This window comes from Macaca fascicularis, chromosome 14, assembly GCF_037993035.2.
Source record: "Macaca fascicularis isolate 582-1 chromosome 14, T2T-MFA8v1.1".
Classification (NCBI taxonomy): domain Eukaryota; kingdom Metazoa; phylum Chordata; class Mammalia; order Primates; family Cercopithecidae; genus Macaca; species Macaca fascicularis.
Genome location: NC_088388.1, coordinates 59,658,979 through 59,686,269, shown reverse-complemented (window position 1 = coordinate 59,686,269; position 27,291 = coordinate 59,658,979). Strand labels below are relative to the sequence as shown.

The 27,291-nt window shown below is 51.0% G+C and overlaps 1 protein-coding gene across 12 annotated transcripts; it reads right to left on the bottom strand.

The window, feature by feature from the left end:
• Positions 1-25: 25 nt before the first annotated feature.
• On the bottom strand, positions 26-24,101 carry APBB1 (amyloid beta precursor protein binding family B member 1). Of its 12 annotated transcripts, none has more exons than XM_065528655.1 (15): positions 24,008-24,101; positions 18,492-18,541; positions 15,308-16,042; positions 8,575-8,750; positions 8,419-8,475; positions 8,250-8,335; positions 8,076-8,139; positions 7,482-7,631; positions 6,886-7,118; positions 6,486-6,600; positions 6,257-6,341; positions 5,900-5,983; positions 993-1,108; positions 682-858; positions 26-600 (listed from the first exon to the last, which is right to left on the bottom strand). In XM_065528655.1, exons 3-15 carry the CDS (start codon positions 16,026-16,028, stop codon positions 433-435), a joined length of 2,232 nt encoding a protein of 743 aa, XP_065384727.1. In that variant the 5' UTR covers positions 16,029-16,042; positions 18,492-18,541; positions 24,008-24,101; the 3' UTR covers positions 26-432. The 12 variants fall into 12 exon arrangements, with proteins under 12 accessions (XP_065384727.1, XP_073870580.1, XP_065384726.1 ...); XM_074014479.1 differs by having other exon boundaries at positions 6,991-7,118; XM_065528654.1 differs by lacking the exon at positions 18,492-18,541.
• Positions 24,102-27,291: the final 3,190 nt, after the last annotated feature.

Genomic DNA, 27,291 nt, shown 5'->3' with positions numbered 1-27,291 from the left:
GTAGTACAGGCATAGAAGGCACACAGCAGTGCAGACAGACTTTATTAGTGATATCAATACAGTAGAGGTGCCCACGGAGCAAAGGGAAGGGACCCATGCCTGGACCAGTCCCTTCCTCCTGCCCCTGCTGGGTCCCAGGAGTATGAGGCCTGGCCTGGGCCAGTTCCTCCTGTTCCACCTGAAACACATGGGGATGGAGAGCCAGGGCTGGCCTTGCTTCCTGCTCCTCTTGTTACCACACCAGTGTTATGACTTCCTTGAAGGGATTAGATCTCTCCCTCCCCAGCTCCTAGGCAGGGAACCCTAGCTACTGGGGAGGGGCATATTTGGGAGGCCTAAGGCCTAGGAATAGCCTCTAGACCCCTACCTGACCCACACCCTGTAGTTCCCTGGGGCCCGACACAAGCAGGTGGAGGGAAGGCAGAGGCTTCTTCATGGGGTATGGGTCCCCAGCCGTTTGGGCTTCAGGGAGCCCCACAGCGACTGAACACCCCTGCGGACAGTCCACCCTACACGCCGTGCCACGGACTCAGCAGGGGGTGCTGGGAGGCAGGAAGTGGAGGCCTGGGAACGGGCATCCAGACACTTCTGGTAGCGAAGCTGCGGAGGCAAGTGGGGCAGTCACTCTCCAGCCTGCCTCACATGGTGCCACGCCACCACCACACCACCCTACCGGCTTACCATGCACGCAGCCTGCACAGCCTCTGAGAGGCTAGCAGCATTGGGCTCGCACCAAAACATGTGGCAGCAGAAGGAGGCTGGGCCGGCAGCCATGATGAATGCAAATGTGTGGACATCTCTGCCCACGGCCAGGAAGGAGAGGAAACGCACCCGACACTCTCCCAGCACTGCCTCTGTCTGCATGGAAGGAACTCAGTTAAAAAGGAACACCACCCCACACTGTGTTCCACATCCATCTTAGCAGCTCTTCCCTTCACCCCGTCTCCCCTCCACGGCAAGGCAAAGCCACGACTTCTACCCCAGCTCTTTACCTGCTGGTGCAAGATGGTGAGGGTAGCAGGAGCCACACTGACATGACTTGGGGTCCACTGCTCACGGCTGCTGGAGGACAGGACTGACTCGAGGGCCCCATTAATCACATCTACCCCTAGAACATATGGACACAAGACACCATTGACGGTAGAGAGAGGATACCCCAGCTCTACCCTAGAACTCTAGCTCCACCCAGTCAAACCCAGGGCCTTTGCCCCATCCCCACTTTGCCAACCTACATCTTGGACAATGCTGTCCAAGTATCCCTTCCCTGGGTCCCCTGGCCTCAGTAACTGGACATTTTCCTACTTTTTAAAATCTTGAATCCTAGGCTGGTTATTTTCACTGGCTCTGCCTATTCCTCCACACTTGTGAACCGACTGACCTCCCAAAGTTCTGACTTCCCCAAATTGTGCTCTCTCAGCGCTCATCACACTCAGACACCACATTGCTTCACACCACAATAACTCCCAAGTCAGCCCCTACAGGCCAGTCCTCTCCCAAGACCCAATTATTTTTTAAGATAATCTATTTGAGGAGTGATTACTCTGTATCACACTGTGCTAAGTCATCACAGTGTATTACCTCATTTGTGCCCGCACAACAACTTCACAACAGATTTCCATTTTACAAATAAGGAAACGGTAGAGATAGGCAACATGCCTTAGGTCACATCAAGGAATGGAGACCTGAGCTCAGGCAGTCTGATTCCAGAGCCTGGGTTCTTAGCCATGCCTTTCTCCTACCTCTTCTCTATATTACTAGTTTTCAGAACTACAAGGGCTTTCAAGATCTTAGGTTCTACTCAAGAATGTCTATAATGTGCTCAAGGGCCAAGGAACCCAAGGTTCCTGACTTTTAGATCAATCAGGTTTCCCTTATAATGCATGTTCTCCTCCACCTCAAACTGCTGTTAAACATTTCCCCTCATGGATCCCACTTTTGCTTGCACTCAGCAAAGCACCAAGGCAGGAGCACATGGTGTGGTGAAGGCATCAGTCCTAGTCCCCACACTTATAAGCTGCCCATGTGATCTACTGTCTCTGCACAATGCCAGTGCAAAAGGCATATGCCTCTGTGGTCCAGTCCCAGGCCCTCTGCCCCTTTTAGTGCCTCTCAGCTCCCACTAGGAGCGGACCATGTGGACTCTTTGTGGGCAGAGGACAAATGTCTTCCTTGAATGTCTTCTCCCATCTTGGCCTTGCTCATCTTACTTCTGGCTGGAGCAAGGCCAAACTGCTCCCAAAAGCATGCGAGTCTTCCAAAAACTGGCCTCTCCAGAGCTGTCAAGCCTCATATTTTACTGCTCCCTCAGCTTCAGATGATTTGTGTAGCATTATTATTAACAACCAATCTTGGCAAATGGCCTGTAAGGCAGATGGGGAATACAAAACAAGAGAAGAGAATGTCCTTGAGGGACACAGACTGCAACTGAGGGAAAAGCCTCTGTCTTGACTGCCCTTTCCCCGCTGGACTGAGAAACTCCAGACTGTCATCCTTCAGGGCTCCGACTAGGTGTTCTCTAGGAAGCCATCCCTGCTGCAGGGCAGGGAGAAGACAACTCTGAGACAACTCTTACCACAACATCTTGTAACTGCTGGCAAACTTTTTTCCACACTGGGCTTTGGCCATCTCAAGAACAGAAATGGAATTTAATTAATCCCTCTGTCCCCAATTCTAACACAGCGCTTATCTGCTGAAGAAATTCCAGATGCATGAGCAAGTCACTCTCAAGGCAACATGAGCAAATGCACCCAAACTGGTAAAACCAAGTGTCACAGAAGTGGATGGGCCAGGTCATATTGCAGAGCGCTTCAAAAGCCAGGCAGAGGGGTGTGATGTTTATGACATTTAGGCCAGGGCAACTGGAAATCTCAAAGTTCAGTTGTGTGAAAGGGACATCAAAGTCAAACTGCTGAGTAGATGGGGCTGTGGGAAGTGGAGCCCGGCCTCAGAGTCTTAGGAGGTTTGGCAGGGAAGCAGTGAAAGCAGTGGAGCAAGGTATGGAAGAAGGCGGTCAGATTTGATAGCAACTCAGGACTAAAACCTACACCGTGACCTTGACCTCCAGCCCCACATGCAATCCCCCTTATCCTGGTGTGCTTTTCTTTTTTCTTTTATTTTTTTTTTTGTATCAGTTGTTGCCTTCTAATATACTCCATGGTTTACTCATTTTATTGTCTGTCTCTCCTTGCTAGAATGTAAGCTAAATAAAAGCAGGGATCTTTGTCACTTTTGTTCATCAATGTATGGCAAGAAGCTAGAATAGTGCCTGACACACATCAGGCACTCATTACCACTTGTTGAATGAATGAATGATTAATGAACGAATACTGCAGCTTCTGGAGGGGCTAATGTTAAAAAAGGAGGTTAAAAAGGAGCATAAGATAAAGCAGGAAGTAAGTTTAGAGGCCACTTGTCCAAAAGTGTGGAGCTGATGGAGCAGTCAAGGGTCACAGGCAGTTGATCTGGCATAGGGAGGACCTGAGTCAAGTGGTAGATGCAAAGAAGCACATATGGGAATGGGGGTAACAACCGGAAGAGCCAACAAGGGTGTAGAAGTTGAGGATGAGAAGGAGGAAAGCAAAGGCATAAGGGTCAGCATGCTTTTCTCAACTCTAGCTCCAAGTCTTTGGCAGTGCCACTGAATCCAAATGAAATATCCACTCCACTCTGCAAATCCAAGCCTTCCTTCAAAACCTCAGTTCAATCCCCACCTTTTCTAAGAAGGGTCCCCTCTTTCAATGTAAGATTTTGGACATGAAAGTCAGCACGGTATGAGGGAAAGTGCAGAGAATTAAAGATGACCGGGGTTTGACTCCTAGGTCTAGCTTTCCTGGCCATGTAATCTGAAGCTAGTCTCATTTATTCATTAATTCATTTTTTAAATTCATTCATCAAAAATCTGTTGAGTTCCTCCTATGTGTCTTTTGACATGATACGCCACCACTTCTTCAAGTAGTCTCTTTTCTTCTTCCTGCCTCTCTCCTGTTGTCACTATCATTGGCAGTTTCATCCTCCACCCATCCACTGAATGTTGGAGGGCCTCAAGGCTATGACTAGCCTCATTTCCCTTCTCACTTCAGGATGCCGACTTTCCAGGGTCAAGCTACTCTACATCCATGGCTTTGATTACCTCTACAACCCAATAATGCCAAAACTTCTATCTCCAGCCCAGACCTCTCCTCTCAGCTCCAGATCTGTGAATCTAGCTGCCAACCTGACTTTGCCTCTCAGTTTCCCCAAAGGCACCTCAAACTCAGCATGTCCAAACGTTAGCTTACAATCTCCACACTCAAATTGGCCTCTTCTAACATCTGCCACCTTGAAAGAAAGAATCCACTATCCAGAAGGTCCAACAGCCAGGAACCTAGCAGTCACCCTTAATGCCTCTGTCCCTCACCCACACTGAACCAATCACCGAGGCCTGTTGACTATACCTGTCTAAACAGCTCTGGAATCCACGAACTCCTCCTCAGCTCCATTGTTGTCCAAGATACCCTCATTACTGGCCAGGACTACTGCAACGGCCTCCTAACTGAGCTGCTCACATCCACCTCCACCCGCCTAACAGTCCCCTCCATGAAATAGCCAAAGTGAGCTTTCAAAATTCAAATCTGATTAAGGCAAGTGCACTCTTGGAGACTTCAATAACTCCTTGCTGCTCTTAGGATGAAGAAAAAATCATTAACATAATCCCTGAGATCCCTGACCTGGCAGCCTGGCCACTGCCCGGCTCTCAGCCTCATCTTGCATTGGCTTTCTTTCAGTACCTTGGAAGTGCCAAAGTGCCACCCACTGTAGATCCTGATCTTCCCCCATCCTACCCCCACCTCCATTCCACTTGACTGCATTCACTTCTATTCATTTTTTGGATTTCAGTTCAAACGTCACTTTCACAGGGAAGTCTTTTATGACCCCAGACTAGATGAAATTCCTCTGTTCTATCTTGCTACTTTCTCTCAATGAATAACTCACAATTTGTGTGATTATTTTATTAATTCCTGGTTTTTTTCTACCACAACCTTCTATAACCTCTATGAAAATGGGACTGTGGCCACTGTTCTCCCAGCGCCTAGTCCAGGGCCTGCCACATGGTAAGCTTCAAAGGTATTTGTTAAGTGAATGAACAAATAAATAGCAGATACTATGACAGCACTGAAATATAAGAGTTAACCAGATCAGGCCAGGCACAGTGGCTCAAGTCTGTAATCCCAGCACTCTCAGAAGCCGAGGTGGGCGGATCACTTGAGGTCAGGAGTTCAAGACCAGCCCTGGCCAACACAGTGAAACCCTATCTCCACTAAACATACAAAAATTAACCAGGCCTGGTGGCGGGAGCCTGTAATTCCAGCTACTCAGGAGGCTGAGGCAGGAGAATTGCTTGAACCCGGGAGGCGGAGGTTGCAGTGAGCTGAGATCATGCCACTGCACTCCAGCCTGGGGGACAGAGCAAGACTTGTCTTAAAAAAAAAAAAAATATTTGCAACAATAACGTATGTGACAATTATGCTCACTGTTTCCTTCTCCTGATACTTCCAGCCCACAGCTCGTGCTGTAACACTTAACCCAGCTACAGGCTGCTGTCTGGTGTTTCCAGTCATCTAATAGCTGCCTCCCAATCCCACCAAAGCTTTTCCATGGGATGAAGGAGTGGGGTTTCCCTCTGTGCCTGGTTCAGCACCACTCACGTGGCTGATGCTCAGCGAAGGCATGCTGACTGCTGCTATAAGCAGGACAGTGAATATAGCTAGGACAGAAGTACAGGGAGGTGGGATGCATTTTAAAGGGTAGGGAGACATGAAGCATGAGGAAGGTCTGGTAGAAGAAGTATTGGAAGGCAGAGGGTAGGGGCAGAGCTTTAGGATCAAGGTAGCAGCCCCTGGGTACAGAAGGACACACATACCAACAGGTTTAGCAACAGGTACATTCCCCAGGTAATAGACTTGGAACTTCTGGACCAACTCATTCTTAGGCGCTGGGAATTCCACTATGGGAAAGAACAGAAGGTTGATCATGGTGGGAGACCTTGCTCACCCCCAGTCCCCACCAGCAGGGCATAAGCTAGACACTTGCCCAGCCGAGGTCCTACTTCCATCTCGTCCCTTGCCTCCCTTTAACCGGAGTCCCTCCACTTATTGGAGTATTCAGTCTTCATGTGTTCATTTTTCTATCAGCGCTGTCCAGGAGCTCATGCCTTTCCTTGAGTCGCCCACCTTTGCCAACAAATCTGATCTGGACCTGGAGGGGTTTTGACACTGACCTTGGAAAGGGACATCCACAAGTTTAGAGTGGTCCAGGGAGAGTCCATTCACCAAGCAGCGGGCATTACGCCGTTCGGCCATGATCTGAGGAAGGAAGGGAGGCGAGGAGCCAGGGAGAATCTATTAGAGCCTCATTGCCCTGGGGCCCCCCCACCCTACTCAGTAACCCCACCCACACCCTTGTAGAGTGAAGGTGGCAGCTAGTCCAGGGAGTGGAGGGGGCCGTGCCTTAGAGCAGATCTCATGCAGGCTGGTGGCGATGTTCTTGGCGGGTGCCTCACAGCGAAACACGTGGCACTTGAGCATCTGGGTCAGCTTATCACGAGCTACGTAGGCAAAGTCCCTGTTGGGGGAGGGGCACCTCAGTGTCTCCCAGTACCATCCAGTGCCAAGCCTGGTCCCCACCCCACCCATGTCCTCCCTGCCCGTCACAGCTCCTCCAGGGCTTCTGCCCACAGCTGGTCCCCCATAGGTGCTGTCTTCTGGAGGGAGGGTAGACAGGCAAGCATGCTGAGGTGGAAGGTAATGGTGGAGCATAGCAGGTTGGAAGGGGCAAGGCAGAAGAGGGGAGCTTGGGTGCTTCCAGGCATCTGGTCCAGGTGCAGGAGGGGGAAAATAGGCATAGTACCTCTCTCTGGGTCCAGCAGCACAAGAGAGGCAAAGAACAGAGTTAGAGAGGAGGACTCTGATGCTGGATGAACTCCCACCCTGGAATCCCAGGCCCTGTTCCCACCTTCCACTGTCCCGCCCAACGCCCCACACACGGATGCTGATGATGGGTTGGGCGTGCAGCAGTGCCTGGCTCTGTGGCTCCACTAGCTTTAGCGTCTCGTCCTCCAGCTGTAGTAGCAGATCCTTTCCCTGCAGGCCCAGAAGCAGGCACTCAGTGGGACTCCAGCCGGGATGGTAGCTGATCTCTGATCCTGCAGCTCAGGGGATGTTAGCCACAGCTCTGGGGCCCCTGCTTTGGTGTCAGACCACCCGCCCTGCAGGCCTCACTCTAGTGGAGGTCACGTGTCATCTCTCACATCGACTCCACTGTTGTTAGGCTACCATCTCGCAAGGTCCTAGCCTGGGGTCACTCATCCATCCCACAGGGCTGCCACTTACGGAGGGCCAATATGCCCCTTTCCCAGCCTGCTTGTGGGCAGGTCAGACCTCCCATCTCTCATAATTCCCTTCACACTCTCTCATAGTACCACCCCTGCTGGCTCAGGTCCTTACTTCCCCCCAGCCCCCAGACATGGGGTCATGCAGGTTGTTTTTGTGGTAAGAGAGCTGACGGATGCAATTGTTGACTGCCACACTGCTGCGTCCAGGGGCCAGCTCCTCCTCGGTCATCTCTACCCAGCCTAGGGAGCGCACGGCGAAACACTGCCAGACACAGAAGAGGGGCAGGAGGCAGAGGATCGGAGTCAAAACTGGAGAGCCCTCAGCACAGGACACAGCAGAGTTCCTGAATACAGAGTATGGCAGGAGGCAGGGTGTTCTGAACTAAGACGGAGAAGCTCCCCAAACAGGATGTGGTTAGGGAGAGGGGGATGTGGTGAGGGTGAGGGAGATGTCATATGAGACCCTGGCTAGTACAAAAAAGCACCTGAACCAAGACTACGAGGGCCCCCAACCTGTCTGTTGGGCTGGTTGATTTAAAAATTGGAAGTGCCTCCAGCTCACTCACAGGGCTCTTTGCTGAGGCTGGAAGAACTCCTAACTCAGGACCTGGGGGACTGCACTGAGACCCCTCAGAGCACAATATTAGGGGCTGTCCTACACACAAGAGGGCCCTGGTCTCAGAATGGGTGTCAGTCTTGAACAAACCTTTATCCCTGGGTTGGTATTCCGTGGGGGTAGCTTCTCCTCCTCTTGGGGCAATGGCTCTGGGCTGGAGGCAGATGGTAATACTTGGCACAGGGCCCCCATAAATGGAGCTGTCCCAAGGCCCCTTCCAGACAGATCCATCCCACTGCCAACCCACTGCATCTGGCAGCTCACCTGAGGCTCTGAGCTGGGAAGGTCAATGTCCCCTCCTCAGGTTCCTTCAGTCCCAGCTCCATTGGGGCCTCATCACTGGGTTCATCCTTGGGAAGGGGATTGAGGAATCAGGATCAAAGTGATGCACCTCCTCCAGCTATCCCATGGTAAAGCAGGTCCCCTTACTCACCTTCCAAAACTCTCCATCCTCAAAGCCTTCTCCGTGAGCAAAACCTGTCCAGGTGAGCTAGGAGGAGGGAAGGGAGTAGTGAGCGAGTGTCCTATCCTACTCCAGCAGCACATACTCCCTCCTCTGGCCCAAAACCAACAGGCCTGTGAGCCTCACCTGGGACTCCTCTTGAGGGCTGCTCCCTTGTGAGGGGGAGGCCCGGCCGGGGGGTTCCCACTGGGTGGTCCCTGTTGGGATGTGCCAGTAATAGGTCCCTGAGGTGTCCTGGACCCTCATCCATCCAGCCGGCAGGTCGGAATCCGTCTCGAAGGCGTTAGGGTTCCAGAAGGAATCTGCCAGGTGGGAGGCTTGGTGAGGGTCAGCCTTCCTAAAGAGCAGACAGTTGGTGCCTATGCCCGGTCCCCTCTGAGACCCCATGGTTGAGAAGGGGTGGAGGAAAAGCTATACCACAACACAATTCCTGCTTCTGCCTAGAGCCTATAGTCTGGAGTCACCACATGTGGGGCCACCAGTAGGGGACATGGCTCAGGTCTCCTCCTGGGCCCTGTTGGTGGCTAATGTGGCCACACTGTGGAAAGGAGGAAGGCAGGGAAGGAGGAAGGAACGGAGCAAGGAAGGTTGGGTGACCCCAATTAACCTCCTTTCATACATATCTCTATCTCAGTGAACACAAAGGGGAACACTTTTTAGCTCCTGCACACATACATGTACACACAGACACACAACACATACAAGCCCTACCACACACCTGTGCAGCCACAAACACCAGGGTATGCAACACAGAAAATGCCAGCACAGATGGCAGGTATCACACACAGGTGCACATGTACGTGCATGGGCAAACATACACACCAACCTTAGCCATACACTTATGCAGACACCACAGAGGCATGCACATGCAGCTAAACATATGAGCCCCTGCCACACAGGTGTGCAGATACCACACCACAGTGGCACCTAACACATGTGTGGGTACAATACATACAGGTGGACCCACACTCAGACACACGGCATACATCAAACCCTGCCAAATGTGTGCAGACACCACAGACGCTCACTTCCTGACCCTTGCTGCACACAGTTGCAAGCAAACATGTCATGCACATACACACATACCTCGCATCTGTGTCATACACCCTTGTCTGCCGACAGAGCCACACCACTCCATCCCTGTAACCCGCTCATGCGTCCTCTAACTCTTCTTTCCCTGTCAGCCCCACCCCACATGATGCCCAACCTCGTGCTGCCCCTCACCTGGGCTGCTGTCCTGCAGGATGATGGCCAGGAAAAAGTCCTGGGAGAACGTGGCGCTCATTCCCGGCCCCTCCTGCCTCCACCCTCCCTCCTCAAAGCCCCTCCAGCCCAGCCAGCTGGGGCTCACAGCCTGGTGCTGGGCTGCAGAGAAAAACTCATCCCGCCCCCTTCTCACCAGGGCAGAGCGTCTGCCAGGCAAGATCCTCCCCCGCTTGAAGCTTGCTAGGGAGGGGCCAGGACCACCATGCTAGGGAATCTCCTTGAGGGGGTGGGGAAGGGAGGAGAAAGGGAGGTTCATGAGACCCCAGCCCCTCCTGCTCACACCTCTTCTTCCTCACCCTGGCTCCCCTCCCCCAATCCTGAACCTCCATCCCACCCTCCAGTGGTTATCTCAGTGCCTAAGCCAAGCCCAGTCTTAGGGATACCAGGAGACTCAGCCCCTCAGGAATACCCCAGCTGCCTGGGGCCCTGCAGAGCCTATAGCTCTCAGCATAAATAGGGTGTGGTTTCAAGGCCTTCGGGGATCCTGCCCCTGTCCAGAACCTGCACAGCCGTTTGAACCCAAGGGTGGGCTTTGAGCTCCTGAGCCCCAGCAAGCTTGAGGCTGGGCTTGGGGCTTCCCAGCACCACCCCCCACCCCTCACCTGCCAGGGCCCAGCTAGGCTGCAGCGTCTCCTCGGCAACCGCAGCACCAGGACCGGCTGGGAGCGCCCAGACTGCTGACGTGCTTCCCGTTACCAGGGAAACCAGGAATCCTGACTGGTCCAAGAGGCAGCACTAAGGGACAGGCAGTCCCAAGACCCCAGCTGCTGGGCAACCAGACACAGCAGGGCTGGAAGTGGGCGTGGTTACTCCAAGGTGGCTGCACACCTGATGAGTTATTCAGGCAGGGTGCTTCACCATCCTCAGCTTCCAAATGACGTGGGCCCACAGACACCCAAAGAGGAGTGGCTCTTGCCCATCCACCTTCTAGGCAGCCATCACCGCCTCTCCCCGCCCCCACTTCCCCCTAACTGACACCCTATGGAATAAGGTTTTCAATAGGCACCTGAAACTTAACTGAGGCTCAGGGAATACCTGCTGTTCCCCAGAGACCCTCCATTGCCTCGGGACTCTCCTGCTAAAACCTTCCAGAAACACCACACCTAAGGCCTCCATGCCCTCCACAGCCACAGTCTGCTTCAGGAGGGCTGGACACTTCTGGAATCTGGGGACCAGTTCACCATCTCCTGACTGAGTGACACACACCAATCCATCTGCCATCCCTGACAGCCTGTACCTTCCTGCTTCAAAGAGCTTCATCCTTCCGATCTGTCCTGGAAGGGCAGCTTCTCCCTGCTTGGCCATCTGGGAGGCCCTTCTGGAGCTTGGCACATCTCCCTTCAAGCACAGCCCACCCAGGCCTTTGCTTTCACATACATGCATTTATTCCAGAACGTACACCTTCACTCCTGCATCGATTCATGCAGACACTTACACATAAAATATATTAAATGTTCACATATCATTCCTTCCTTCATTCATTCATTCATCCACAAATGCCTTTAGTGGCAAAGCCAGGTGTACTCACTTGCTCAGGAATCAGTGATTGACTTAATGCTCTCCCCTTCTCTCCACCCCACATAACTAACATAGCCCAGGCTACTAGCATTTTTTTACCTGGATCATTGCAAAAACATCATTAACTGGTCTTTCTCTTCCTGTCTGGTCTCCTCCAATCTCAGCTGCACACTACAGCCCAAATGATTCTTCTGAGATGCTAAACTAATCAAGTAATTTTCCAACTTAATCCTCTTAATTGTTTTGCACTGCCCTCAGGATAAAGTCCAAATTCCTCCCCAGGTTTTATGTGTTGTCATGAACCCCTGTCTGCCTCTCAGCCTTACCTCTGGCCACTCCCCTTCTCTCTCTTGGCTTGGGACACGCCCCTTGTCCTCTCCCAGCCCACCTCCCTTTCTCTCGATTTTCACCTGGCTATCACCTACCTCTCCTTCAGACATCAGTATACAGGTCCCTTTAAAACTGACCCATTGCCCTCTCCCCCACCACTCTCACAGGCAGGGTCAGGGGCCCCTCCTGGACTTCCCCAGCCCCAGAGAGCTCATCGCACTGATTATAACCTCCTGTTTCTTTCTTTGTCTCCTCACCAGGCTGTGAAGGCCAGGAGGGCAAAAACATCTTTGCCTCACAGTATACATTTCCAGCATTTAGGACAAGGCCTGGAGCAGAGTATGAATTCAACACAGGTAGTAAAGTTTATTCATTTATCATTCATTTAATTCATGAATTCATGCATTTATGCATTCAATCCATAGCTCTATGAATATCCTACAATAGGAAGGAGAAAATAATTTTTGCTCAATTCTAGCCTCATTTCTGCAGAAGCACAAACCTTCTCTGCAGCCCTCTTGGTCATAGCAACACAGTCATAAAAGAGTAATCAGTGACTTGGCCCCTTTCCTGGGCTGGCCCCCACCTCTATCCTCAATTCACAAAGTCTCCACCAGTGCAAGATCCTTGAGAATCCTCTCACCCCTCCAACATCCTTGCTGAGGTCACTGCCCAGCAAACCCATCCCAGCTCTTCAGCAATACTATCCTCCTATTCCTAGAAGCTTCATAGGTTATTCATAGTTGCAGCCACTACAGTGACCATCCCAGGGGCAACTGAGCAACTAGGCCTCTATCTGGTCACTGACTCATACCTCCTAGTCTTGCAAACTTGCAACCTACAACCTGCAGACTGATGCAAGCCTCAGATAGATTGTGTGTGGCCTGCACCGTGCTTTTTAAAAAATAGAATTTGTCGTTAACATTTAGAAATTGGGCTATTTTACACCAATATCTAGTTTTCAGTTTCCCTTTAACTGGCTGCATTGAGACTACATTTTTCCTCACCCCAATACCACATGTAATCAGCTGGAGTGCAGGAGGGGCTGTTCCTTTTAAAAGGAGTTGAGGGCCGGGCGCGGTGGCTCAAGCCTGTAATCCCAGCACTTTGGGAGGCCGAGACGGGCGGATCACAAGGTCAGGAGATCGAGACCATCCTGGCTAACACGGTGAAACCCCGTCTCTATTAAGAAATACAAAAAACTAGCCGGGCGAGGTGGCGGGCGCCTGTAGTCCCAGCTACTCGGGAGGCTGAGGCCGGAGAATGGCGTAAACCCGGGAGGCGGAGCTTGCAGTGAGCTGAGATCCGGCCACTGCACTCCAGCCTGGGTGACAGAGCGAGACTCCGTCTCAAAAAAAAAAATAAAAAATAAAAAATAAATAAAATAAAATAAAAAATAAAAGGAGTTGAGGCAATGACTGCCAAAGGCCACTAACATCATGAAAAGAGAGGCAATCAGACTTTGCCTTTGGTAGAAGTATTTAAAATACCACCTATGAAATATTCTTGCAAAAGCAAAACACAAAAATGCTCAAATCTGAATCTGATCAAGGCTCTAGAACTAACTACCAATTTACAGGAAATCCAGGGGAAGAGGAGCATAGTAAATACCACCACAGGAGAGAGTCTGAAAAATCCAGACCATAGAAAACCCAGGACAAACAACATGATTCTTCAGTTAAAAAACAAAAGCAAAACTGCAAGCAAAAAACAAATAGACAGGGGGAACTTGATCAAACGAAACTTTAAGAGATGGATCAGGCCAGACATGGTGGCTCAGGCCTGTAAGCCTCGTGCTTTGGGAAGCCAAGGTAGGAGGATTGTTTGAGAACAGGAGCTCATAACCAGCCTGGGCAACATAGTGAGACACTGTCTCTACTTTTTTTTTTTTTTTTTTTTTTTTTTTTTTTTTTTTTTTTGAGATGGAGTCTCACTCTTATTGCCCAGGCTGGAGTGTAATGGCTCAATCTCGGCTCACCATGACCTCCACCTCCCATGTTCAAGTGACTCTCCTGCCTCAGCCTCCCGAGTAGCTGGGATTACAGGCGCCTGCCACCATGCCCAGCTAATTTTGTATTTTTAGTAGAGATGGGGTTTCACCATGTTGGCCAGGCTGGTTGTGAACTCCTGGGCTCAAGCAATCCGCCCACCTGAGCCTTCCAAAGTGCTGGGATTACAGGTGTGAGCCACTGTGCCCAGCCTCAATCCAGCCTTTTTAAAAACATAAATATCAACTGGATATTTAATGATACTAAGAGATTATTAAATTTCTGTAGGTACATTGATATTATGGTGGGTTTTTCTTAAGAGTTTTATCTTTCAGAAATGCAAAAGTAAACTTTGTTGTTGTTGTTGAAAAAGGGTCTCTGCCATCCAGGCTGGAGTGCAGTGGCACAACCATGGCTCACTGTAGCCTCGACTTTCTCGGGCTCGGGTGATCCTCTCAGGTCAGTCACCTGAGGAGCTGAGACCACAGCTGCTGATGCCACCACTCCCAGCTAACTTCTTTGTATTTTTTATAGAGGCGGGGTTTTGCCATGTTGCCCAGGCTGTTCCTGAACTCTTGGGCTTAAGCAATCTGACCATTTTAGCCTTCCAATATGCTGGGTTACAGGTGTGAGCCACTGCACCCAGCTGTAAACATTTATAAATAAAAGTATTTGCTTCAGAATAACCTACGCTGGGCCTAGGAATGGAAGACAGCATGTAGGTAGCAAGATTAGTTATGTATTGATAATTGGTAAAACTGGGTCATGGGTAAATCAGGCTCATTATTCTTTTCTCTCTACTTTTGTATATGTTTGAAAATGTCCAGAATGAGTTTTTCGAACGGGGATGGTGTGCAGCCCTAGGCTCATTTGAACTGCATGTTCTCTACAAAGATTGCACAGTTTGGGGTATGGGTATGGTGTTCGCTGCCTGGTGAGGATGGGGATCTTTCCTAATCTTTCTTAGACCCCCATCTACAGAACTCCAGGGTTGTGACTATAGCCCATTATCTCCATCCTTTGTTGCTCAGCTTTTCCTGTATTCTCTACATGACATTAGAAAATGTGGAGACTCAGCTGATTTAAATGGGACATATTTAATTATTAAGCCCTGGAATCCTAGTATCTACTCTCCTCCCCCTACCCAAAGGGTTTTCTTTTCTAACTTTTAGTCAATATCCTACTCCTGACAGCAGCTCCCCACAGACGTGACCTGTTAAAACGGGGCAGACTGTCCCAAGTGCACCTAAGTGCACTGTGCTCTGTGCTGTGGTGGCAGTGTAACACAGGGCCAAGAGCTCAGACCTGGACTCAGACCTGGTCTAGATCTCAGCTCTATTGTAATCTCAGCCTGTCTGTGGTCTTGAGAAAGCTACTAAACCTCTCTGGGTCTCTTTTTTGTTATCTGTAATATGGGGATAATCATAGTATTTACCTCACAGCTTTACTGTGAGGATAAAGCCTGAAAATGCTGAGTAGAGGGCCAGTTACCTAGTCAGTGCCCAGTAAACAAACTAGTCCACTTACCAACCATGGTGGCATGCATAATGAACAGATCTATCCATCCAGGCATGCATGATGGTCAGATCTACCAGAATGTCCAAGCACTCTCTGAACGAGAAAGCCTGGACATGGCCTGCTGTGGCCTCAGGACATGGGCTTTCAGCTCACATCAGGCTGGCACTGGCCTCTATATGAGAGGCCTAACCTTTGCCCTCACACCCTCCCACATGCCCATGTCAAGCTCCACAAGGTACCTGTGTCCTCTGGGGAGCCATAGGAGGGGCTGCCCTGGGATAAGGTAGCCCAGCTTGAGTCCTCGTCACTGGCTGCACTGTTCCGCATGCCAAACAGCAGGCTGGCACTCTTGCTGTGTTCCCGGGGGCCATCTGTAAGGGCTTGGGGCCTGGGAGGGGCCTCCACACTCTCCAGGGTCTCAGGCAGCCCTGGGGGAGAAGATAAGTCCTCCTCCTCCTCTTCATCATCATCCTCCTCCTCCTCCTCCTCAGCCTCCCCTGCCGCCTTCTCCTCTCCCTCATCTGGCCCCTGCTCTTGAGTGCTGATGATCAGGCCAGGTCCTCGTAGGCCTCGGTTGGCCGCGTTGTGGGCTGAGAGCTCCAGCTCAGAGTACAGGTGTATCAGGCCTTTGGGGCCCAAGGGTGCCATCTCAGGCTCCTGGCTGGCCTCCTCCGCCAAGGTCAAGGTCACATTGCGGTTCTGGTCACGGTGGGCCGTGGCGGCCCGCCGGAGTTGGTTCTGGCCCTCTTTTAGCCACTTGGCATTGGCAGGGCCTGGTTCAGGCCCACCACCCTCCCCCATGGCGCTACGCAGGTCCTTGGGTCCCACAGCTGTGGCCTGCAGCTTGGCGTTGAGTAGCTGGTTATGGGCAGCGTGCAGAGGCAGGGGTAGGCTCAGTGTGGGGCCTCCGTGGCTGTTGGCATTAATGGCCGACTGGCTCAGTGATGATGGAACAGACATGGCCTTGGCAGCTCCTGTGGGGTGGGGAAGGGAGATGCTGTTGAGCCTCTGGTCCAGAACAGCAGCATCACTGCTTCTGCCCCAGGGCTATGCCCTGTGCCTCCTCATCTCCCTGCACTAAGCAGGCTAGCACCCATGGCTCTCTATCCTATGAGAATGACTGGGCTCATCTTCTGTCCCAGCACTATCGTCCCCATCACAGGCCAGGCCCAGGTCTGAGGCTCAACCCATCCCTATATCCCCTGCCCTGAGCTTTCTGGGATGGCACAGCTGGTGCCTGCTCCGCCCTCGATCCCACCAGCAGGGCCTCCACACAATGGCTCTCTGTGCCTCCCCACCCCCCAGCTCATCCACCCGGGGCTTACTGTGCCAGGAACACCACTAGAGTGGGACTGGCTCGTGTGTTTTGGACACTGATCACTGACTGCCCCTCTCCTGCTGCACTTCCATCCCAAGCCCCACCACTGTAAGCTCCTCCGGCTGTGTTCCTATTCCCATAAGTCACTCAGCTCAACCAGCCCCCAAGCCCACCCCATACTAGGGACTGTGAGGACAGGAGGAAATAAGCTGCAGAACCAGCCCTACAGGGCATGGCACAGGAAGGCAGGTCACAGAGGGAGGGTGCTCGGCTGCAATTCACGGCTCCGCTGGCCAGATGAAGCTACATCTTGGTGACAATTTCCACGAAGTAGCTCCCCTTGGGCACCGGTCCCTCTGCCAGCCCTTATAATGCCCTGTCCTGGATCACTATGGGAGCCTTTCCCCTGGGCCCTTCAGCCTTTCAGATCTTTGCTTTTTGGGGTTTTTGTTTGTTTGTTTTTGTTTTTGAGATGGAGTCTTGCTTTTGTCACCCAGGCTGGAGTGCAATGGCAGGATCTCAGCTCACTGCAACCTCTGCCTCCCGGGTTCAAGTGATTCTCCTGCCTCAGCCTCCTGAGTAGCTGTGATTACAGGTGCCGACCACAACGCCCAGCTAATTTTGTATTTTCAGTAGAGATGGGGTTTCACCATGTTGGTCAGGCTGATCTCAAACTCTGACCTCGTGATCCGCCCGCCTCGGCCTCCCAAAGTGCTGGGATTACACGCGTGCACCACTGCGCCCGGCCCAGCCTTTCAGATCTTTGACCAAATGTCACAGCCTCAGTGAAGCCTTCCCTGAACACCCATTTTAAAACCACAGGCTACCTCAGTCCCTCCTCAGCAATCCCTAACTCTTCCCCAGCGCCTGTCACCATCTGACAAGCCAATTTGTTATTTACTTTGTCTAATGATTGTCTCCTCAAGACTACAATTTATAATCTCCGTGTTGGTGAGGATTTTGCCTTTTTGGTTAAATACAGTATGCCTAGTGCCTAGTGTAGTCTTGGCACAGAGCAGGACCTCTATTAATATTTGTTGAATGAATGTATGAATCAGTCCCCATTTCCTCCAGGCTTCGCTTTGGCCTCTCCTCTGCCAGTGTCAGAAAACACTTTGGTTATGTTACTGAGCCTCATGGTGCCCCACACAAACTCCACCTGCCTTTCAGGGAAGTGGACGCCCTGTTCTACAAGGCCAGCTCCCCTCCCGACACCTCCCTCTGCCTCCTCACAGCCCTTTGTGGCTCAGCTTCTCGCAACCGTTTCAGTCCCAACTATCCTTCCAGCCCGCCACCCAGGGACCCACCCTTGGCCCCATTCCATCCTCCCCACTCTCCCTGACCTTCCAGCTGCTCTGCTGCTCTCCTTCCCGGACCCCCACAAGAAAGTGCTCTTTCCCTGGAACCTTACCAGCCCCTGATTTCAGTTATTTCTCCCTAACCAACCACTGCCCACTTCTCTCTCATCCTGAGCCCTCCATGCAAGCCGTCCTTCAGACAGCCCCTACCACATTACTCTCTCCTCCTTCGATGGCCTCACTGATTCTCTCTTCCTACCCGACCCTTCCACCAACACACAATTCTCCCTCACTGACTGTCCCAACAAACACTGCACTGCGCTCTTTCTAATTCCCACTGTACAGACCTTTCTCCTTGATGTCTTATCTGAGAGTTCCCTATCTCTCTGTTCCTCCACTAAGGAGTTCTTTCTTTCCCCGACTCCCCACTACCTCCCTTCCCTCTGTGTCCTCAGCACTGAGCAGAGGTGCTGCAGCTGCCTGAGCAAGGCTTGCCCATCTCTCCAGGCGCAGTGCGCCCAGGCTGGAGTGCAATGGCATGATCTTAGCTCACTGCAACCTCTGCCTCCTGGGTTCAAGTGATTCTCCTGCCTCAGCCTCCTGGGTAGCTGGGATTACAGGTGCCCACCACCACGCCCAGCTAATTTCTGTATTTTTTTTTTTTTTTTTTTTTTTTAGTAGAGATAGGGTTTCACCATGTTGGCCAGGCTGGTCTCGAACTCCTGACCTCAGGTGATCCACCCGCCTCAGTCCCCCAAAGTGCTAGGATTACAGGCTTGAGACACTAAGCCCAGCCCCACAGCTCACCTTTCTATGTCTCTAGTTCCTCAGACCCTAGTGCGATGCTGCCCATACATCTGTAAAATGAAAAAGGTTTATGTGCATGTGTCTGCCTCACGTGTAGCTGTTGATCTGCTCAGTGTGACTCCTCCTGGCCAATGAGAAAACTCATGGCCACTGGAATAAATGAAGAAAAAAATAGACAGCTCTGCCTCCTCCCAGAACCACAGTAATCTTCCAAAAATGGAAACCAGATTGTGTCACTCCCTGGTTCAGAAAATTAGAGGGCTCACCACTGCCTTTCGGATAATGTCTGCACTCGTTAGCAGAACACCCAAGAGCCCCCTTGAGCCAACCTCTATAACCTGTCAGACCTCTCCCCACCTCCCACCTCCTTTATACCTTATACTCCAGCCACAAGCAGTGTGGCAGATTCTGGAACATGTCGCACACTCTTAAAGCCCTGGGTCTTTGTTTATACTGCTCCCTCGGCCTGGAATTCTGTCTCCCCTTGTGAAAATCTCTGCTTGTATTTCAAAGCTAACCTCAGCAGTCACAGCTCCTAAGCAGTCTTTCCTGTTCTCTCCCCACCATCAAGTGACTATTCTCTCCTTCGTGTCTCACAACATCCAGGACCACATTCGATCAGAATATCTGAGACGGTGTCTTATTCTATTTCACATTCCCATTATCAAAGAGCGTGTGCTGTGTGCCGCCACAGACTGGGCTGTCGCGCAGAAGGAACGAAGGGATGAATGGGACAGACACAGGGGCTGAGAGGATCTAGGAAGCTCAGAACTGGCTGGGAATAAATACCTAGAAAGGCTGTGGGGCCCAATGGGCTGGAGAGGAGCAAAGGGAGCGTTTGGGAGGGTGTCAGATAATGCCAAAGGGTCCCTGAGAGGGAAGTAAGATGGGACAGGAATCCCAGAGAGGTGAGGGCTGAGATCTAGGAAAAGGGAGTGAGGCAGGTAGCTTAAACCAACATCTTGGCTCAGACACTGTACAAGAGTGGCATCTCCATGGGTTTCAGGAAGTAGAAGACTTCTGCCATGCTCGGAGGACCTTAAGGATGGCAAACTCTTCTCTGAAGCAGTGGTGTACAGAGCCAGGTTTCTCAAAGGTCAGGCAGAGACTGACCTCCTTGGCATTAGGAGTTACGATCTGAAAAGGGTGCGTGCGCTGTAAGGCTGAAACAGTGAAGAGCCAAGTTGACTTCAGGGCAGCCCTGCCAATCTGGTCACCAGGCCAGGAAGTATTAGAGGAGGAACGGGGAAACTGTTTAAGTGCTGAAGCTTTAGCATCTAGCCTGAGGTGGTGTGGTCACCAACACCCCACTGCTCGAGGTCAAAAAGATGACCTCAGTCCAATTTTTTTAGAGAAGGAACATAACCTAATCTCTCCCCTCTCATTGGAGTTACCAAAGGATGCAAAGAGCCAAATGGGTTCTGGCTCAAGGCAGGGAGCTGGGCAGGGGCCTCAGGGCAGGAACTGAAAGAAGTAGCCACTAAGCCTGAAGATCCTGGTATCAGACCACAGGCGTTGGGGTTAAGTCTTGCTCCAAATCAGAAGTTGTTCAATCTGACAGCTTACCATATGCCAGGCACTGTGCTAGACACAGGGGAGAGTGATGAATAAAAAAGAAATAGTTCTTCCTCTGGAGGAGTTCTCAGTGTAGGGGGAAACAGTCATTGAACAACTTGTTACAACGCAGTGTAATGGCAACATCTAGAACAGTGCCTGGCACCCATAGCATTCCCTATTTGTTGCCTGAATATCACGAAGGAGGAAGAGGAGGGCATTACAGGAACCTGGGGCTTGCTATAGCCAAGACATCAGCGAAGGCCTGCCTGAGACTAGGACATAACTCTCTGTGGGCCACCCCTCTCAGAGGATGATCTCCCCTCCTAATTCACAGAGGAAAGGGAAGCCATCCAACTGGGGAACATCCTCAAACATAAAAACCTAACCAAACTTCAGCACCTATCCCTTTCTTTCCTTCCCAAAACCAACTGCTTCACCTATCATTTGGATTCTTCCTATGATACCTTTCCAGGAATTTTATACCACTGTTTATCTATTTTCTCCTCTATATAATCAACCTCTCCTTCTCAATAGGATCCACTATCTCCCAACTTGACCTGACGTTCCTCCAGAGCCACTCACTGCTATTTCCTCCCTCATACAGGCAAACTTCCTGATAGAGTTGTCTCTACTCACTGTTGCTACTTCCTCACCTCCCACTCACTCCTCAACCCTTTCCAAACCTGCTTCCAGTCCCAACACGACTCAGAAACAGCTCCTATCAAGGTCAACATGACCCCTGTGTCATTCAATCCAACAGACACAGTCCTCATCTTAGTTGTCCTCCCAGCAGCATCTGACCCCATGAATCTCTCATCCAGCCCCTATCCGTGGCCTCCACACTCTCATCTCCGCACTCCTCATCTCATCTCATCTTTTACACTTCTTGTTATTGTTTGCTGGGTTCCTAGACTCCTCTGCTGGCTCATCTTCCTCTATTGGCCATAACATGCTGGAGTTTCTTATGGCTTATTCTCATGCCCTTTCCTCTTTCTTATCCTATAATCAGTATAAATATTCATTCATGCCCACAGGTTCAGTTATACACTGATGATTTCCCAAGTCAAATCTCCATTTCAGACCCCTCACCTGAGCTCCAGACAAGTACATTAAACTTTCTACTCAACATCTCCACTTGGATGTCTCAAGCTAATATACCCACTCGTGTTTCCCACTCCCACACACTAACTGGTCCTCTTTCAGGATCCTGGCTCATGGAATGATACAATCCATCCTATTCTGTGAATCTGAAGTAGGGGTACATCTTGACATGTCCTTCTCCAGCACTTGCTATGTTCAGTCCATCCCTAAGTACTGATGATTGCCTCTCTGAGAAAAATTTCTGAACTGCATCAACTCTCCACATCCACTACAACCAAGGACAAAGACCTTAAGACAAAATTCTTCTTTTTTTTTTTTTTTGAGGTGGAATCCTGCTGTGTCACCTAGGCTATAGTGCAGTGGCAAGATCTCAGTTCACTGCAACCTCTGCCTCCCGGGTTCAAGCGATTCTCCTGCCTCAGCCTCCTGAGTAGCTGGGATTACAGGCACACACCACTATGCCCAGCTAATTTTTGTGTACTTTTAGTAGAGATGGGGTTTCGCCATGTTGGCCAGGCTGGTCTTGAACCTGACCTCAGGTGATCCGCCCGCCCCGGCCTCCTAAAGTGCTGGGATTACAGGCGTGAGCCATCGTGCCTGGCCCTTAAGACAAAATTCTTTTTTTGAGACAGAGTCTCGCTCTGTCCCCCAGGTTGGAGTGCAGTGGCACGATCTCGGCTCACTGCAAGCTCCGCCTCGCGGGTTCACGCCATTCTCCTGCCTCAGCCTCCTGAGTAGCTGGGACTATAGGCGCCCGCCACCGCACCCCGCTAATTTTTTGTATTTTTAGTAGAGACGGGGTTTCACCGTGGTCTGGATCTCCTGACCTTGTGATCCGCCCGCCTCGGCCTCCCAAAGTGCTGGGATTACAGGCGTGAGCCACCGCACCCAGCCAAGACAAAATTCTTAAATGGCCTAAATTTCCTGCTCAGTCTGGCGCCTGCCTTCCTCCTCCCTGCCCCTGGCTTTGGTCACTCTGCTCTGCAGCCTCAGTAACCTTCTTCTGATTCCTGAAAGACGTCATGTGTTTTCCTTCTACAAGGTGTTTGCACATGATTTCCATGCTGCCTGGGACCTCTTCTCCTACTCTCTAAGCTGAATCAACTTCTACTCACCCACTATATTTTAGTTCAAACGTCACATTCTCAGAGAAGCTGACCTCGACCCTCTCTCCTTATCCTCATGACCAGTTTATTTGCTGCTCTTGTGCGTTCTCAAGGCACCATACTGCTTTTCTTCATGGTATATATTACATTCATAATGTTATTCTTATTTGATTTTTCTCCTAGATTGTCAGCTCCAAGGACTCAGTCTCTTTTGCTCACAGTTGTATCTTCAGGACGTACATAACACAGTGCCTGGCATATATTAGGTGCCCAAATCATATGTGTTGCATGAATAAGTGAGTGGAAGCATTTTTTAAAGGATCACTCTGGGTGCTGTGTTGAGAATAGTTAAAGGGAGGTAGGCAAGAGGGTATGCTATTAAAGTAGTCAAGGAAAAAAAAAAGGTGGTGGCCCAGATTAACTTTGGTGGCAGTGGGGAAAGAGTGAAATGAATGAATTTGAGAAATATTCAGGCAGTGGTGACAGAACTTGGTGAAATGAGATGCAGAGGGTGAGAGAGGGGTTAATCTCAAGTCTTGCTCATGACTCCACATTGGCAAATAGCCATTTCTGAGATATGAAGAAAGAACAGATTTGGAAGTAGGGTACAGAGAAAACCAGGGAAGATAATTTAGCTTGGAATCTATAGGTTTGGAATTCCTGTTTGTCTTTCAAGGAGATGTCAAGAGAGCAGCTGAATATATGAGTCTGGATATCAGGAAAGAAGTCTGGGCTGGATATATAAATTTGAGAATCGTTAGCATATATATGAAATTTGAAGCTTTGGGAGTGAATAAAATATCTGGGGAGAAAGAACAGAGAATGAGAGAAGACAGCTCGGGACAGAGCCAAGAGCCTCACCAGCATCTAAAGAGAGTAGGAGAGGAAGCAAATGAGATTGAGAAGAGCAGACAATGCTGTAGGGCAGAAAGCAGGAAAACGCTTCAATGAGAATGAGTTGACATATCCCACCGAATACTACTCAAAGGTAAATGAGATAACAGTGTCTACTGGAGTTCTCCACAAGGAGGACTCCGGTGACCTTGTCCTGGACAGTTTCAGTAGGTGTCAGGGACACAGAGTGGAGTGATTTTAAGAATGAATGGGAAGTAAGGAAGACAGCAAGCGTAGACTCTGAAGGGTGGAGAGAGCTGGGACTATAGCTGGAGGGGCTCAGAATGCAAGAGATACACAGGCGGATACAAAACAGGTTAGGAATTGGCAGTGGGAAAACTCCTCCTACTGAGTATTCCTGCCAGTGCTAGGCCTCCTGGCTGAGCTGTGGACACAGCCGCCCCAGGGCACACCCCTCGGTCGCCGAGGGCAACAGAATGCGGCTTGACAGATCCAGGGCCCGGGACCCCTGCTGGAATCGGCGCGGCCTGCCAGCCCACTCCACTCCACGTCCCCTTCCCGGCCCTGGGCCTCCCCTCCCCCAATCCCCACCGCCCCTGGTTTCTCATCCTCCATACCCGCCCCTAGTCACCCTGAGGGGCAGGAGGTAAAGGGCAGCGGAGGGGGCAGTGTGAGGGCCCGAGCGGACCCTGCGATGGTGGGTATGAGGGGACGCTCCGCAGGCGCGCGGTGAGACGGCAGCCCGGGGATGGGGGATGGGGGTTGGGGGATGGGGGATGGGGGATGGGGCCGGCCGGGGGACCCGGGCTGCCGCGGGGTAGGGGCTGCACGATCCGCCGGCCGCTGGGGATGGGGACGCAGCGACCCGGGCTGGGCCGGGGCAGGGACAGCTCCTACCTGCGCGGCGAGGCCCCGGCCCAGATGACGAAGGTGGCTCAGGCTGCGGGGTTCGGGCTCCGCCGCGGCTTCTCCATCACAACATCCCCCGCCCAGGAGCGCGCGGGCCGCGGGGCCGCGCCCCGAGCGGCAGAGGCGCGCGCGGGGGGATGGGGAGGGGCGCCATCTTGGGGCGGGCGCGGGAGCGAGCTCGGCGGGCGCGGCACTTGCCGCAGCTTCCTGGGGGCCTCACCCTGTAGGAGACCCTAGGACCTCGGCGAGCCCCGCGTTCCAGCCCTTCCAGCAGACATCCCTGCAGCCGATTTCCTGGGACCCCCGCCTAGCGCGGCGCCATCCACTACGATTCCACACACTCACCCTGCGCGCCCCGCAGGGCCCTGGCCCCGCACCCCCGCCGGGAGACGCGCAGACTGGGCTGGAGCCCGAATGGCGGTGGCGGTGGCGGTGCGGGGCCGCTGCCGCGCCGGGAGGGATTCCGGGGAGGCAGCCTGCTCCGCTCCTGCTGCACCGCTACCCGACGTCCTGGTGGGGAGGCTCTGAGGACACAGCGTTGCTGATAATAATAGCTCGTATTTATTGACCACTTACGCCGTGGGGGTCTCGGTGTTAAACCGTTGACGCGCATTAATCTTCACATCAGCCCTGTAAAATCACCAGAATTATTATCCTCATTTTTCAGAGGCTGATGCTAAGATTAAGACAGGTAAAGCGATTTGCCCGCAGTCACAATTAGTGATGAATTTGGACTGTAACTCCGATGTTTCTTGACACTGAAATACCTCTGCTGCTGAACATAAAGCTGATATCAAGGCCTGGAAAATATCAAGAATACATTGCTCCCCCGTAGAAATTCACAAGGAAGGGGATATTGTGAATGAAAAGTGTAAAGATGTAAGGAAAGATGGTGGGGTACTATATTTACTACAGGCCCTCCCTGGATAGTGGGATACATCCCAGTGGTCAGCTCAGTGACCCAGAGGCCATCAAGGATAATGAGAGGTTATATTACCATCCAGAAAGCCCTACATGCTAATCCCTCTAAGGTGCCTAAAACTAAAGATGTCCAAATCTGAATTCGTTCTTTTTCTTTCTTTCAAGGCAGGGTCTCACTCTATCACCCAGTGGCAAGATCATGGCTCTCTGAAGCCTCAACCTCCAGGGTTCAGGTGATCCTCCCACCTCAGCCCCCAGAGTACCTGGACCACAGGCATGTGCCACCGCGCCTGGCTTTTTGTATTTTAGTAGAGATGGGGGTCTCACTATGTTCCCCAGGCTGGTCTGGAACTCCTGTGCTCAAGCGATCCTCCCACCTCGGCCTCCCAAAATGCTGAGTTTACAGGCGTCAGACACCGTACCTAGCCTGAATTCATTGTTTCATCCCCCTTCATTAGTCTTCTAAGGAGTTTCACTGGGGTGAAAAAGAACCCTCTTCAACACACACACACACGACACAACACACATCCCACACTGGACACAGCTCCGTTCCATCCATTCCAATGAATGACACCAACTACTGGTGGCTTCCCAAGCCGGAAGCTTCAAAGTAATCTTTGAATATACTTTTATTTTACTTGAGGTAAATATAAATGTTTTAACTTTTTATTCTGGAAAATTTCCAATGTATACTAAAGTAGACAGAACAATATAATGAACCCTCATATACCTATCGTTCAGTTTCAACAATTATCAACTCACAGCCAATAGTTTATAATGATTTGACAAATGCCTATGATATATGAACTGTGTATCAGGTCCCAAGCCAGGCGCTAGGGATCCAAAGACGAATCAGATTTGACTGCATCTCACCTGGAGGAGATGACATCTGACCTGAGTTGTTGTAAGATGAAGAATTACCCAGAAAAACAAAGGTGTCTTCATTCATTCATTTTCTTCCAGCAAATAATTACTATGTGTGAGGTACTGTCCTTGGTGCTAGCAACCGGTCAAGAAACAAGATAGTTCCGTCTCTCATATAGCTTGAAATTTAACAGGGGAAAGAGACATTAAACATGTAATTAGGAATGTGGTGAGTATCTTGAAGGAGATGTACAGGGAGCTATGTGAGTGGGTTTAATTTGGCCTGGGAAGTTTAGGAGGCTATCATAGGAAGTGACAATTCAGTGAGGGAAAGGGATGAAGGGTCAGCCAGGAGAAGAGAAAAGTATTCCAAGTAGCAGGAGAAGTACAGGAAGGTCAGTATGGGTGTTGATATAGTTTGGATATTTGCCCCTGATCAAATCTCATGTTGAATTATAATCCCCAGTGCTGGAGGTGGGGCCTGGTGGGTGGTGTTCGGGTCATAGGGGCAGACCACTCATGGCTTGGTGCTGTCTTCCCCATGATGAGTGAGTTCCTGTGAGATCTGTTATCTAAAAGTGTGTGGCATGTCCAGGCGCGGTGGCTCAGGCCTGTAATCCCAGAACTTTGGGAGGCCAAGGAGGGCGGATCAACTGAGGTCAGGAGTTCGAGACCATCCTGGTCAACATGGTGAAACCCCATCTCTACTAAAAACACAAAAAAATTAGCCAGGCATGGTGGTGGGCACCTGTAGTCCCAGCTACTTGGGAGGCTGAGGCAGGAGAATTACTTTAACCCAGGAGGCGGAGGCTACAGTGAACTGAGATCACACCGCTGCACTCCAGTCTGGGCATCTCAAATAAATGAATAGTGTATGGCACCTCTACCCTCACACACTGTTGCTTCTGATCAGCCCATGTGGGATGCCTGTTCCCACTTTGCTTTCTGCCATGAGTAAAAACTCCCCTGGAAGCCGAGCAGATGCTGGTGCCATGTTTCCTGTATAACCTGCAGAACTGTGAGCTGATTAAACCTCTTTTCTTTATAAATTACCCAGTCTCAGGTATTTCTTTATAGCAACACAAGAACAGCCTAACGCAGGTGTGATAGTGGAGAATGGCATAAGATGAAATAGGAAGGTGGGAAAGTACCAGATCAAGGAGGGCCTTGTATGCTGGGCTAAGGGTTTGACCTTTATTTTAAGGGCAATGGAAAATCATGGAAGGGTTTGAAGCAGGAGAGGGGCATGTTCACACTTGCATTTTAGAAGATCGCTTTCAGCTCCTGAGGAAGAATAGACAGGAGGAAAGCAAAATTGAAGGAATGTAGACCAGTTAGGAAGCAAGAGACCAGGTTAAAGATGATGATGGCTTGGACTCTAGTGGTGGGACTAGGGATGGAGAAAATTGCATAGGTTTAATAAATATTCAAGAGGTAGAATTCCCAGAAATCAGTGATCAATTGGTTGATTAGCTATGGAATTGTAG